The sequence below is a fragment of the Meleagris gallopavo genome, chromosome 20, assembly GCF_905368555.1.
Source record: "Meleagris gallopavo chromosome 20, MGAL_WU_HG_1.1, whole genome shotgun sequence".
NCBI lineage: Eukaryota > Metazoa > Chordata > Aves > Galliformes > Phasianidae > Meleagris > Meleagris gallopavo.
In genome coordinates this window covers 7,417,613-7,432,784 of record NC_139423.1, presented here as the reverse complement: position 1 = coordinate 7,432,784, position 15,172 = coordinate 7,417,613, and the positions used below count along the sequence as shown (strand labels likewise).

General features: G+C 36.1%; 1 protein-coding gene across 5 annotated transcripts in view; it reads left to right on the top strand.

The window, feature by feature from the left end:
- Window positions 1-15,172, top strand: part of CEP112 (centrosomal protein 112) — a 143,495-nt gene that overhangs the window by 28,195 nt on the left and 100,128 nt on the right. For 4 of the 5 annotated variants that reach the window (XR_014887391.1, XM_085239898.1, XM_085239902.1 and 1 more), the window contains 8 exons: window positions 165-264; window positions 1,456-1,574; window positions 2,665-2,808; window positions 5,230-5,384; window positions 5,718-5,847; window positions 6,770-6,888; window positions 7,771-7,828; window positions 9,271-9,350. Coding sequence is in view for 4 of the 5 variants with exons in the window: in XM_085239898.1 (XP_085096024.1) it covers window positions 165-264; window positions 1,456-1,574; window positions 2,665-2,808; window positions 5,230-5,384; window positions 5,718-5,847; window positions 6,770-6,888; window positions 7,771-7,828; window positions 9,271-9,350 (905 nt within the window). In the remaining variant the exon portion in view is untranslated. Of the gene's footprint in view, window positions 1-164; window positions 265-1,455; window positions 1,575-2,664; window positions 2,809-5,229; window positions 5,385-5,717; window positions 5,848-6,769; window positions 6,889-7,768; window positions 7,829-9,270; window positions 9,351-15,172 lie in introns of all 5 variants that reach the window. The other variant, XM_085239900.1, reaches the window with a different exon arrangement.

The window sequence follows — 15,172 nt, the reverse complement described above, 5'->3', positions numbered from 1 at the left end:
CAGTCTCAGCTATGAAAATTACTTATTTCATGGCTTACCCTGCAAGATCTAAGCGTATCTTAAAGGCAGTTCCTTTGACAGGTACCAGTGTATATTACTCCATGCACTGGCTGTGGCTTCATGCTTTCAGAAGTTTGTTACAGTGCTGTGAATCTTCACTGCAGATTTTGGATCGGAAGAATGATGAAATAGAGTTGTTGAAATCCCTCCACAAATCCAAACAGAATGAAGCTGAAGAGACGATTAGAAAACTGGAGAAGAAAGGTGATTTTTTTTTTTTCCTCTATGGTTGGTTTTTATTTTATTTATTTATTTTTGCATGGTGATTTTTATACTGCATCCTCTTTGTGACAGTGAGCCTGTGTGTCCCTTCTAGGTACAAACATACTTTCCCTCTTCGTTTGCAGGTCTTGCCCTTGTTTTTCCTTTAGACTTGAGAGGCTTGTGTGGTTGCCTTTGCAAGTTGTCTAGCTGCCAAACCAAATTTTCCAAGAGACAGTGTGATCTTATGTTTAATACTCAGCCTTTTATAAGTGCCACTGAAAAAAATTTCTTTGATACTGAAGTATTTTGACCACTTCTTCCAAATTTTTGGAATCTCTGGTTCAAGGTTAATTTATTTATACATTCAGTACATTTTAATCAAACCACAATGTATTGTTTATTTTGGTTTATTGTGGCAAGAGATTTCAGACATCAGTAGTAGTCTTGAATGTGTTGTAAGTATGAAATTTGGCCCATGTGATTGTGGCTTGTCAGCAGTTTCTTAATATTACTTTTTTCTAGAATTCCTTGGAGTGTATTTATGCTGTGGATGGAACCACAATGTAAAAATAATACATAAGTTTGGTAAACTAGGCACGGAAAGGGAGAGGGCACCATGTGTATTTTTACCTGTTCCCTACAAAGTGAATTGTCCTGCTAGCAATCCAGTGCTGCTGCTGGTAGTGTCCTCAGCTGCAGTGGGTTACATTAGTCACCTGCACTCTTGTCAAGCATTGAAAATCAGTCATTTCTGAAAAGTGCATGTGTTCCTGCTTTGTTTTCCACAAACATCAGTCTGTGTTCTTGGCGCAACCAGTTGCAGTTTGAGTATTTTGGTCCTTCAGCCCACATGAGAACCTCTTTCTGGGTGCACACAAAATCAGATTAGAAATCCTGTTTTCTTTAGATTCTGTGGATTTTTTTTTTTTGATGTTTCTTCCCTGCTAGAGTAAGAAAAACCTCACTGAGGTATTTTCTAAATATAATAGAGAACACCTTGTACTATTTTAGTGACACAGGATTTAAGTACTAAGTTGTAAATTACGTGCATTAAGTATTTTTAACAGCAGAAAAACATGAGGAAAGCCAGGTCAATTGAAAACTGTTGTAATCTGATTGCATCTGTTGCCAACAGTGGAAAAATTCCAAGAATCTCTCTTGAATGGTTGTTTATTTTCCTATTTTTGACAGTTCAGACCCTACTCCGTGAATCACAAGTCATCAGAGAAGCAATGGAAAAGCAGATTGTAGAGTTAAAGAAGATGTGCGAGAAAAGCACTGAGTCTTTGAACAATGAGTGGGAGAAAAGGGTAATGAATAATGCTTCAAAATGAAAACGTACATCTGTGAGAATACATTTTGTTGCTTTAAAAAAAAAATATAGAGAATAGAATATGTTACTCTTAGAGATACTTTCCTGCATTGATTTTATTTATGTCTAGAATAATCTCTCCAGGCTCTTCTTGCCAACTTTTGCCCACCCCCTGCCTCCTGCCCCCACCTGCTGGTCGTTCTACAATTTGATCCTGGGCTCCACCTGGCCCCCTTGGTGAGCCTTGGGATGTATTAGGGAAGTGTTTATTTCTGGTTGACCTGGCATGGAATTTTAATCTCAGTAAACCTGCTCCTACCTGCTGTCACCACAATTCCTTTGAACTAGTACTTTCTGCGTTGGGTCATGAATTCTTCAAGATATTTTTATGTACTGTTAGGCTCAAGGCAGCAGCGAAGCAAAGAAAAGCATGTTCGCTGCAGTAGAGCTTCACCTTTGCCCAGGTTATTGTCAGTGTCTTGTTTACCCTTCTCAGAAGTGGGAGGGTCACAAGAAGGGCAGAGTGACCTCCTTGTAGATGAACAATGCTGCTTCATTTTTATTTTTTTTTTTTGCAGCCCTTGCACTTAGAAGGGCATTAGTTTGAATTTTTGTCTTCTGAAAGAAAAATGGTAAATCTTGTCCTTTGTGCTTAAAACCTTCGCTTCAGTGTTTCATTTTAGAGAAGTATTATTTTCAGTCTGAGATCATCCCACTTGCAGTAGTTACACAGCAATTGTAACTGCCATCAGTGATGCAATCATAAATTGAGGAGGCTAATTAAGGTGCTAATATAAATTCCAATTTAACAAAACTATAGAAGCTAAATTGAAGCATTTATCTTATAGAAGATGGTAGTGTGAAGTATGATGGAAATGCAATAAATGTTTTGTTTTTAAAAATCTATAAACTATGCTATGAAGGGGTAACAGTAGACCTTTTTAGAGAGAGCGATGTGGTTATGTTATAGAGGACAGAAATGTAGCCTTCACTTGTCCGATGTTCTGTTGGTATACTATGATAATAGAATATTTATAAGTGCAAGTTTATATGCAATCTATTATTTGATAATTCTTTTTGTGATGCAGCTTCACAATGCTGTGGCCGAAATGGAAAAGGAGAAGTTCAGTATTAGGAAGAAGCACGCAGAAGACATGAGGGACCTGCTTGAGGTCACCAATGCTCGTCTTAGCAAAATGGAGGAGGATTATATGGAACAAATAGAGTCGACTGTAAGCTTTTTGTAAATGTGTCACAGCAGCAAGTGTATCTTGGAGCTTTGTGCATTTTTTTAGCTGCCTATAAAACTCTATGAGCACTCTAAAAGCAGTCTTAGAAACACTATTTAATCATGTGTCTCAATCTTTTTGATCTTAGTTTAGCTTTAAAAAGTATATTGTATCAGTCATATTGGTGTGATAGATAAATGTCTGCTGGTGAATGATGATAAGATGGTGGGGGGAGATTTAATCATCAACCTCAACTTTACTCTCTAGGGAAGTGTAATCCTATGCCAAGCCTTTCAAATGGGTCTTGTTCCAGCATACAAGATTTGTAGTTATGTAAATTATACAACAATTTGTAGGAAGGCATCATCACCCACAGGCTGTATTGCTGAGTTACTTTCTGAATACTTTTTTCCTCTCAATTTTTGTCTGACATGGAAAGAGAGTGTTGAACACAGACATTGATTAGAAAGATTTCAAGTCTATCTTTTTTTGAAAATGCAAGATCAATATTGAATTCCGTGTATCCTTCTGAGATACCTTTTCTAGTGTTTCTTTATTTTGGATATCAATTTTAATGTTTGCTTACCTAAAGATCTGTTATTACTTTTATTCCCATTCCTTTTACTGTGTGTCTAAGTGATGTTTTTATAGGCAAAAACCCATTTGTGATGACCATCAGTTTGACAAATAGAAACAAGTTCTTCCCTGACTGCAGAATTGCATGGACACACTTGATTTAAGTGGAAGTCTGTGTTGTGGAAAGAGAAAATCCAAGGAGTTGAATATGACAGATGAAATAATTCAATGCGTAAGCAATGTAGAAAGCAAAATATTACCAAGAATCCTAGAAAGCATGCTGTTCTTTTTATCAGTGCTGAATAGTGAAAGGACAATGTCAAACTTTATTCTCTTATTAATGAATGTTGAATTTAAAAATTAGTATTCAGATCATGTCACAGGTAACAGTAAATACAGAGAAAAATGGACACAGTCTGTCAGCAAGATTGAATTTAAGAACCATCAAAACTAGACAGATCTTGCTGAGCAGCTTCTGATTTAATAATTAAACGAGGTAGAGTTCAAGGCAGGGCTTAAGATGAAAGACTACCCTGTCACTGGAAATTAGTTTTCTTTTTTTCTCTCTCTTGGTTGTGTTCTTTTATTTTTCTTTTTTTTCTTCTTTGGTATTTCAGGGATTTCTTCAGAGTTTTACATTGTCAAGGATGCCAGTGCTGTTACCAAATGAAATTGACTGAGCAATATAGCTCATAAAGTGGGATTTTGTACATTAAGCAAGAATAAATATCAACTTCCTGAGAGTGGGGCCACAGGGAGGAGTTACGATGTTTGGCAGTGTATCTGTGACTGATTGAAAAGAAACCCAACCAACCAACCAAAATGGCACCAGACTGAGCTGGCTTTATACTGATGGAAGAACTGTCTGTCCTATTTAAAAAAAATATCTAAAGTCTCTTGCCAAAGTTCAGCTGGCCTCTCTGAGTGTATGAGGTTCTTGCTTTATTACAGGCTCAGCTCATGTAGATGTTATATGGCAGCTGGAGCACTCACTTCTGAGGGCAGATGGTGGAGGTTTTCTCATTTTACTTCAGCAAAGAGTGAAAATATTTTCCATTTCCCCATATTCAGACCTTTGTTAATACAGAAATAACAATATGTACATCCTGGAGGGCAGCTGTGTCTTATTTTATGACTCCAGCCTCCTGTGGAATTCTTCAGTCATTTCCGTGCAGATCAACATAAGTTTAGGGAAGAGTGGGAAGTAGTTGAGTAGAAGGGGCAAGTAACCAGAAACTAACTGCTCATTTTTAGAACTGTTTATATTAAGAGTTGATGTTATGGGGGAAGATATTTGTAGTTTATTGGAGAGCCTTCACTGCAATTAAACAAATATGGAATCATTAAGGTTGGAAAGACCAATAAGATCATCTCGTCCAACAATCAACCCAATCAACATGCCTGTGACCACTCTAAACCACATAATTCATTGGAGCACCTACTCCAGCACCTCCCTGATGCACAACTAGATAAAACTCAACTGGATAAAGTTTGCACTGTTCATGCATCATCTGGATTAAAATTGTCCTTATTTCCTCAGTATCTGTACCTGTTGCTGTGTCTTCACTCTTTTTAAAAGATTTTTCTTTTAAAAGATTTGTCATGCAATTGGTCATGCATGTTGTTACATGTAATGGAGAGGTCACTACTCTTTTTAGTTATTACTTTGGTGGTTTTTTTTGGTATGTATATACAGCATAAAATTTACTATCACAATTGATGATAGCTTTGCTGTTTTAACCCTTGTGTTTGCTCACCAAAGAACATTGTTGCTTAAGGCTATTGGATAACAACGGGGTATACACTGATTTATTCTGGTGGTTTCTTAACAATGGTCTATTCTTTCAGAACCAGACGGTCAAAAATCTGGAGGCCCGAGTGCAACAGTTGATGGTTGAGGCTGAAAACAGTAATTTACAGCGTCAAAAGTTATCCCAGGAAAAGACCGAAGCAGAACAGTGTTACCAGGCAGTATGCTCTGAACTTCAGGAAATGAAAGCAAGGTAATTAAGCAGTTGCTGTTTTTAACATTGAAGAATACGGAACCTCCAAAAGCAAACTGTAGTTGTTTTCATTTAATAACTCAGTGGATGGTCATTTGCATTAGTGAATTGTCATGAAAAAATCTATTAATTGATGCATTAAAACCTCATTTTGAAGCTGGCCCAAATGACCCATTTTAAGCATTGCATTTTCATTGTTTGTAAGCATTTCATTCTCTTACAAGGAGCGTGTGGTACAATCCAACTTGAAAACTCTGTAAAAACTGATGCTGAGCAGGTAAAATGCCAAAACATGAAAGCAATTTTCATATTTTGTTTGCTTACTACTTACAGGCACAAGTTATTTCTGGAAGGCAAGGACCGTATTGTACAGGAATATGAGGAGAGCATTCAGCAACTACAAAGTAAATATGATGTTGATATAAATGTTATGAAGCAGGAGCATGCTCTCTCTGCAGCTAAGGTACGTTTTCATGCATATTCCACTTAAATGTTGTTTATTTTTGAAGTGGTCTCCTCATTATAAATAAAATGCGTATGAATAAATCCAAGAAATGTTCAGTTGCATAAGTTATTCATGCACATAAGTATAAAACTTAAAGTGGTTAATTTTTATTCCCAAATATGACTGAAACGACTGAAGATGACAATTCTGGGATGTTTGTACAATTGATATTTCTATACCTGATGTAGGTAAGGTGCAATTAATATGCTGATTTTCCTTGTACTTATGAAAAAAATCTGAATGCCAGAAGATCTCCACGCACTTAAAGACCTAGGGCTCTTATAGGGCCTCTTCAGTAAGTTGTCCTCAAAGGGATGTTGAGGAAAAATATTTTCCAGTAATAAAGTGTCTTGTGGGTTTCTTTAATATGGAACTTTATGTTTAAATATTTGTGTATTTAGGAAGATATTCTAGAATTTTGTGAATATATATCCAGCCCAAAATGTAATAGATATAGTTACGTAAAAACATCTACTGGGCTGATGTCTACCAGCGTGCATATTCTATTGATGATATGAAATATATAGAAAATGTTTCAACTGAATCCAATAATCTTTGGAACAATGATGTAAATGAAATCTTTCTTTCTTTTTGTGGAATTCTGGGAACCTTGATGATGCATTGGTCATTTCATTTGCAAGATTTGTCTTTCTTTTAGCTGTTAGTACCGAGCTGATGCAAAATGTCTAAGTTGTTATTTGTGGTTATCTATGCATTTGTAAGTTCACCAGAGGGACAGATAGAAAGTATCTGAAGTTGCAAACTTATACTTCTTTTTCTAGGCACCTTTGAAAAGTGACTTTAAAATGGCAAAAAGATGTATCTGTAGAGCTAATGGGAACACGAAACAAAAATTCTTTCTTCTGTTAAATCCTTGCAGGCATCTGATGTGATTGAAGAGTTACAGCATAGTGTGTGTCTATTAAAACAACAGTTACAAGCTTCAGAACATCAAAGAGAGCAACAACTGAGGGTGAGCCCTGAACTTCTCACTCAGGAATGACAAGCTCCTTTTATGTTTCCCCCTAATCTGAATATTTAGATAGCTGTACTAAAATACTTATTATACAATATGTATCCTCACGTATTTTATTCATTTAGATAAAGAGGGTGTAAACTTTCCATAGAGTGATCTCATCTCACTTTTTTATGGAAAAGAGCAGAATTTTCATAGGACCTTTGTGACTTTATCTTAATTTTAGCATGATTTAACACCATAAGCATATATCATTGCATTATAAATATGTTAAAGAATACAGGTATGCTGATTAAGAAAAACTTTTTTGTTGCTTTCTAACAGTTCAGCTCAATCTTTATCTTCCAGCAGATACTGATTAATCCTTCTATTTCAGGTTGAGTTCCATGTCTGTACTGCATATCAATCCCATTCAAGTTTTGGCATCTCTTCTTCCCTTGTCTTTTATTTTACTGCAGATGTAGTACAAAAAAACATTTTAGTAGCTCAGGAGAGCAAGTCACTTTTTCTCTTCAGAACCTTGAATGGTGCCTTTTGAGATGGCTTTGCTGTGGATGTTTTTGCTGTTGGTTGTTGGGGTTTTTTTTTTGTATGTCAGAGGGATTCTGTGAGTTACAGTGTAAGAGTACTCCTTGCATCTTGAATTTATGGACAAGGATCTAGACCTGTAATCTTAAGTCTTCTTGGATGCCCTTTTAAGCTAATGAAATACTAAATATAGTAGTGTCTTTTCCATAATTTAAAATAAAAGCTACAGGTCAATCTTACAGTATTGCTTAGTGATGATGAAAAGAGGACTTTTAACTCTTATGAGTATTCTGGGTGTGTTTAAGGATTGCTTTGAAATGAAATAACATCATAGCTTTATTTCATTTGATTAGAAGTACACTTCTTCATTTGCAGGATCAAGACTATAAACTTCAACAAGACAAGCTTCACTTGGAGACTGTATATGAAAAGCAGGTAATAATAGAAGGCAAATATAGCATATTATGCACTTCAAGATTCTGAAATCCTCCCAAAAAGTGGATTTTGTGCAGAACGAGGATATGCAGATAATGAGACCTAACAGCCAGTCTGAGAAATAGTTAAGTTTCAATTGGGAACAAAGATATAAAAAGATTTAGCACATGTACAGCACCAGTATTTTGAAAAAGGAATGCATGCCATTTAACTCCTTTTGAGGGGGATTCACTTCAGCTTAGAGGGTACAGTACTGCCAGTGCTCTTTACCATAATTTTTTTCATTATTTTTGAGTCTGTCATAACTATTGACATCTTAAAGTGTGGGTATGGTATAAAACCATAAAATGCTATAGATTGGCCCATAAAACAATAAAACCAAGCTTGCCTTTAAGTAGAGGAATCATGAAGTCTCTGATGAAATCTGTTCACTTAAGTACATACCCATTATCTAATAATCTTTATTGGTCTACAGTGGCTATTGCCTGCTAGGATATTTAAACATCAAACAAATAATAGGTAGTAACCCTAAATGTCACTCTTTGATTAAACGTGCTTATCTGCTGAATCAGGAACCAGTTAGGCTAAATGGTTTTACAAGCAAAGGAAACACCTGCTTTTTATAAATAATCTTCTACTTGTTTTCCAAACATTCAATTAAGTGTAAGAACAGTGATGGATTATTACTGAGAGCCATTCTTGAGCCAGCTTTTATACACGTGTGTAACTTAGCCAAGATTGGGAATACCTTCTTCACTCTCTGGACATCCCATCAATACTGAGGCTCTTTGACATGATCTAGGTATTCAGGATTCTGGACAGTAAACACCTGTGTAGAACTGTTTACAGTAGCAAAATTCCATAATATTATGAAAAAAAATCATGGCACCTTCAATTGGGTATGAGCCTATAATTCAGTATTATGTTTCCTACGCTTACGAGCATACTCTTAATATAACAACAAATAATGTCTTAATAACTTAATAAAATGTAACATTGCAAATGACTGTAGATAAAAAAGAAATTCCTGTGCTCTTCTTCCTTTAAAGAAAAATGTGGTTGGTAAGTCACATCGTGACAATGTTTCTTAAGCAATCCTAAAAGTAAAGCAAGTTCTTGCATTTAATATGCCTGTGGAAAAATGTATTGTGAAAGCCTATGGTTTGCACCATACTAAGGGAGGTTGCTTAATGCTGAAGCAGCTTTCCTCATCTGAAAAATGCTTTGGAAACATCTGTTACTGGTTACTGAGCTAGAGAGGTAGGAGTCAGATTTAATTCACTGGTTGTTGCGACTGAATTGCTTTATAACAAGGTAGATAGATGGTTGTCTATAGCAATACTAAATAAATACAAAAAACAAATAGTTTTTAGAATTTAAAATACCATTTTTATATCAGGCTTTGTTTTACCTGAAATATATTTTTTTCTTTCAAATGGTAGATTCTTGGCATCCAGAATGATCTTGATAAAGAAAGAGGGGATGCCCAGAAGAAAATTCACAGACTGGAGGAGACTTTGAAGTAAGTGAATCTGAAATAACTGTTGAAACGTCTGTAGATTTTTCAGTCAAACTCAGTAAGTGTATGCTTAGTGTTGTCTAACTGTCCTCTGATAATTGGTCTGAGTTCTGTTCCCATTTTGGAGGAGAAGCTAAATTTGAAAAATGTATATTAGAGCCCAATGCAATAAATTCTGGTCTGCTGTGTCATGTACTGTGCCATCTCCTGTTTGATACTTAAGGTATTTATGATTTAGGAGAAGCCATGAGATGTTCCTCAAATCTGAGGAAAAACTTCAGTCTTGGTTTTAATCTCAGAAATTATATTCAACCTCTGTTTAGTATGTGGATTTGTCATTCAAGTAGCCATAAATTACATCTCCAACGTAGATTTTACTTCTTTGATGCCACACGTTTTTGTGTCAAGTAGTTATTTTTCAAATCTCACCAGGATTCAGAGGAATGGTACAGCAAAGATGCTTTTCATTACCTAACGTGGAACAATACTCTTGCTAACCTTGTACATTACAAAACTAATTTGGATGCAACAAATTTGATATTCTCTGAGCAGGAGTGGTTTACATACACCAGATGCATGTATGACAAGATCACCTCTCGTTATGCTTCTTCCCTTTCTGATTATGTAAAGTATTATTTCCACATGTTTATACAGTTTAAAATAAGAATTCTGGAAATAATTTCTAAGAATAACAGGTTATTCCAAAACAAATGAAGTTTTGTGAAAACTACTCAGTTAAATGTAATGATACATCTTATCTAACCTGATAGAGGCATTGGGAAGTCACAGGCAGGAAGTTTGTATTCCTTTATTTTTATCATCTCGTAGATATTTAGCATCAACAGAGAATATTTTAAATCACTACAGAAATTAATACCAACTCTAGCATTTAATCTTTAAATTCTTTGCACTATATCTTTTTAACTTTAGAGAGATTACATTGTTTATCAACTAAATTTGATCTTTTAATATTTTAACATCTGATTCATTTGTAAGCTTCTATGGCTTACAAATAACATTATAAATGGAAGATAATTAATACTACTACGTGTCAGCTTGCAGTTACTAATGTTAACTATGTTTAGTACAGTAAGTATGAATTTTCAGCCTGGCTGCTTGGAACTGATTCCCCTCCTGGGTGCTATTACTGCAGAGTAAACATGGTAGTGCTCTCCTTCAGGCAAGTATTTGTGAAGTGGGTTAGTGGTCTGTAAATTTTGAACTTTAATTTTTAGTTAACAGCACTGTAATGAGGAGCTCAGCAGATAGCTGAAGAGGTCCTAATTTATTTTAGATATTCCTTGACTGTAATTAAGCTTAGGTTTAATGTTTGGGTTAGAGTAAGGATACGAAAGAGCCCAGATTACTAGTGATGTTTCAAGGCCCACATTGCTCAGAATGTATTGGCAGAGAGCAGTCCCAACCTTCTGCTTTCTGTGAATGACCCTTCTGCCTAAAACTGAGGATGGGTCAGCCTTGTGGGAAAACATCTCAGTTTCAGAGATCGCGTACTCTTTACCAACATCTATACTACTGTTGTTTTATAGCAGTGGTTTTGGGTTAATTTTAAAGTTAGTAATGGAATTAGTATTATAAAGCATTAGTAAAAATGAGCTTTCATTCTTGTCTTTGTTTGGATGGAATCAGAAGTTGGAAGAACCATCAGGGCTGCTTTGTGCTCCAAGAGATTAAAAATACTTTCCTGATAAGAATATTGCCCTTGTGTAACCCCAGCATGTCTTCTTTTGACCAGTTCTTTCAGACTGCATCTGTGGAGCAAAAGCTCTGCATTCTCAGTTCCTCCAAAAGGATATCCAGATGCTTCTCTCCCATTGAGACTGGATTGCTAGAAGTAAATGACTAGAATGTATTTTTGGCATAAGAAGTAATATTCCTGATGGTCTGATCAGCTTTTATTGTAAATGAAGGCAGCTACAGAACATCGACCTTGGTAGTGTAAATGGCTTGCTGTATGGTACAGATGATTCACTGCTTTGGCATCTGTACATTTCTGATCACAGAAGTGTCAGTACATGTGAATGTCAGGAACAGACTTGCTGCAGGCCTGATAGAGAGGAACAAGGCTGACTTTCTGGAAGCCAAACCTCTAGTACCAGCATGCGCCCTGTCCCTGGAAGTGCTGGAGGTCAGACTGGGCAAGGCTTTGGACGTCCTGATCAAGTGGAAGGTGACCCTGCCCATGGCAGGGACCTGGAACAAGATGTTCTTCAAAGTCCTTTCTCAGCCAAACCATTCTATGATTTTCTCTCTAAACAATATGTCTGTATGCATTTATATCAACATGTCTGTGTGTAAGAAATACAGTAAGCAGTAAGATTTTTGTTAGAAAAATGGCTGTTCCTGAAGATTTCTTTCCATTGCTGCAGAAATAAGCATATTTAGAAGTCTCTAGCCATTAGATGAAATCACAAGATCAAATGTTTATGTGAAAAGGCTTTGTTTTCCTGTATTTCTTTGACTACTTGCAGAGCTACAACTGATTAAGTAATTACAAGCTAAACAGACAGTAAAACTTTAGAAAACAGCCTCATCTTCCTTGAGATGGGTAAAAATACAGTTCACTGTCTTCAGTAGAAATGATGCCTTGTGGAATTGCAGCTCAGAACCTAGTAGGTGCATCAGTGATTTCTCATGAGCTACTTTGATCTGTATGCACTTTGATTCTGAAATGGCCACAGGATTCTGTCTTGAGCAGCTATGCAGCTGCAAACACAAAGAAAGGGAAGTGGTAGGCATTTTAGGCATTTGATTATTCTTATTAGTTTCATTTTTTTTCCATGGTATGACAGCAAAGAGTGCTATTGCAGTTTCAACACTACCTATACGCAGATGAATAATGAAAGTGGAGGAAAAAAAGTATAATTCACTTTAAATAAATGATGCCAGAGGTTTTATACTGAATAGGCGTCTACAAAGTTTATGACAAGTATTTTGCAAAAGGATTGTTCTAATAATCATGACTACTGGTGGGGACTTGTAAGTATAAATTTCATATTTTGTTTAGTAATACACATAACAGGCATTGCCTGATAGCAAAAATGGCTGTAAGAAGTGCTCCAATTTTTTTGTAAGGAAAGTATTTAAACTGCATTTATTTAATAACAAAATATGATGTAGAAAGATCTGTGCAATTATTTAGGGGAAAAGGTTTTCTCTCCATTCCCTTTTGTTTGGCCACATGCCTTTCTGACTCCATGGATGTATAAAGTTTCTCCATCTCAAGATGGAGCTTTAGAATAAATCATAAACACATCTGAGAGATGTTTATCTCTCAGATATCTCTCCATCTTCCTAACTCTCAATGTCTGTCACCTGCATGGAAGTGCAGACCTTTCTGTTGATGGTTTCTTGGAATAATGCTTGTGATGATTCTCACATACTGAAAATAATCACAGGATCTGATTTAATGCTTTTGAGTTTGCATCTCTTGTATGGGAATTAATATTTTCACTATAGTGCAGAAATGCAGCTTTCTCAAGATCTGTTCTGAAGTACAATTGAAGGAAATGAGCTTTACAAAGTGATCTTATGACACATTAGGTGGAATGTCACATCTACAGTTGCAGGTGTTGCAACCAAACACTGAAGTGACAAGCAATACGTTGACACTACCTACAGTTAAATGCTTCATACTGTTCTTCCTCTCAATCTTTACCATTTTTTTTAAACCTGCCTATGGAGCCAAATCTCAGAGCTTTGCGAGTGGTGATGATACAGAGCAAATGTTTAGCAGCTGGTTTATTGAAAGTCACTCAATAAAATTGTTTGTTTACATAAGAAGCTGGCAACACCTCTGTTCTCCAGTGCTTCTCTGCTCCTTTTCATCTCAGTATGCTTAAAAAGAGATAAAATCTCCTGAAACCAACAGAGCTGCTCTTATCTATTAGCAGATTTGTATTTTTGGAATGGTTGTTAAATTATGTGAGTACGGTTTTAAAATATTTTCTGATTTGTTTATGATGGCAGAGCAAAATGTTTCAAAGCCTTTTCAACCAAAGGCATGGTATGAAGATGGATCATGGCAGTAGAAATGTAATGAAGTACAGAAAGTAAAGCAATTTACAAGTATATATGGGGATAAAAGTATATGTACACATATACACAGATCTTATGTTTATGCTGAATCTCTCCTACTTTTTCCTACAGCTATGGCATTGCAATGACTTGTTTTTCATAGCATAGCTTTCTTTTATATGTGAAGAGAAAGTCCAGATGTTGTTTGGTCTAAATGACTCTCTTCTCTTTGTTCATAATTGTAACACAATGGGAAGTGCAGCAATGACAGCAGAGCAGCAAGGTCCCAGGCTGCAGCAAGTGAGGATTTGCTCAAATGCAACAACTGTGGGCATGGAAATAAGGGGAAGAAGCTGCTTACCTTTGGAAGGCCTCAGGTATGCAGAACTCTCCAAAGAGATCCTCTTGCCTCCACTGCCAACCCTTAAATAAGGGCTGGGAAGGGCTGGCTCCATCCCTTCTGCTCACTCAGCCTCAGTGCATGCACCTGAGCTCCCTGGGTTGGCCCTGCCTTCCTACCAGATGCTCCATCACTGCTTCAGGCCCTGATTCAGCATTCCCACTGCAATAATGTGCAAAACCACCCAATTTTAGCACCACAAGTTTTATGCAGGAATCTTTTAGCAATCTCTTGCAAAACTCCCTTAGTCTTTATATCACTTTTATCTAAGTTGTTATAACAAGGAGAACGTAAGAAACATGAAGGTACATAAATCTGAAGTAAAGTGATGGTATATATAATGCATCTTAGTTAATAAAAACCAAAACAGACAGTGGCAAGAATAAATAAAAACCTGAAGATACGTGGCAGGAGAAGGGATAAGTAGCAGTGAATCTAATTGCTTTTAGCTTTGCAGGGTGCAGTTGCATAATTGTGTATTTACTATTATGGTGCATGACAGTGTTAAAAAAAAAAAATAATAATAAATTGGAATTTGAAATATTATTTTAAATCAGTTGTGATTTATGATGGATCTCGAGGTTTAATCCCAGACCTCTGAGCATTTTATTTTAAACAAGTCCTTCTTTAAAATGCAATTATGGGGAGTATATTGCTTGGACTTCCTGTAGAGGAGGATGTGACAAATACCACTGCATACAATAAAACACAACTGCATGAGAATCATCCATATGATGATAAATAAATGCAGTGATAACTTTAACCATAAGGGCTATTTTCTTTTTTGCTGCTCTATGCTGAATGTGGATTCTCAGTAACTGCTCGTTCTTAATATTTTTAGGATAATTGCCTAAGTGTAGTTATTTTCCTGCAGTTAATTCAATTTTTCCTTGAAAACGAAGTATTTGTGTATGGAGAAATTCTTGTAGGAATGGAAAAGCTATGACTATTTAAAGCAGGAAATAATTAAAGAAATACGAGAAGCCATTGTCTTTAATTCCAAATGTTGCAATAAAGCGCATTATTAAGAGTTTATGCTCATGTTCATTGTGTTCATCATTCTCTTTTATTAAAAATATTCCATGTTGTCTGGTTACAACAGTCGCAATATGGTGAGAAAGGCAGACTTGTGATTTAGGAGCAGCATAATGCTAAGTGGCTGAGTAGTTCAGAGACTGTTTTACTCTTTAAGACAGGGTTGTGGTCTTGGGTTGGTTTTTTTTTGTGTGTATGTGTGTGTTTTATTTTTTCCCCTCTAAGAATCAGTGGAAAAACAGCCAGCTGTTCTCCACTTGGTGCTCTGCTTGAGCATCTGAAACCTTTTAGAGCCAGTCAAAGTTTCCAGCATATTGTAAACATTCCTTTAGCTCCAGTGAACATGCTGACATAA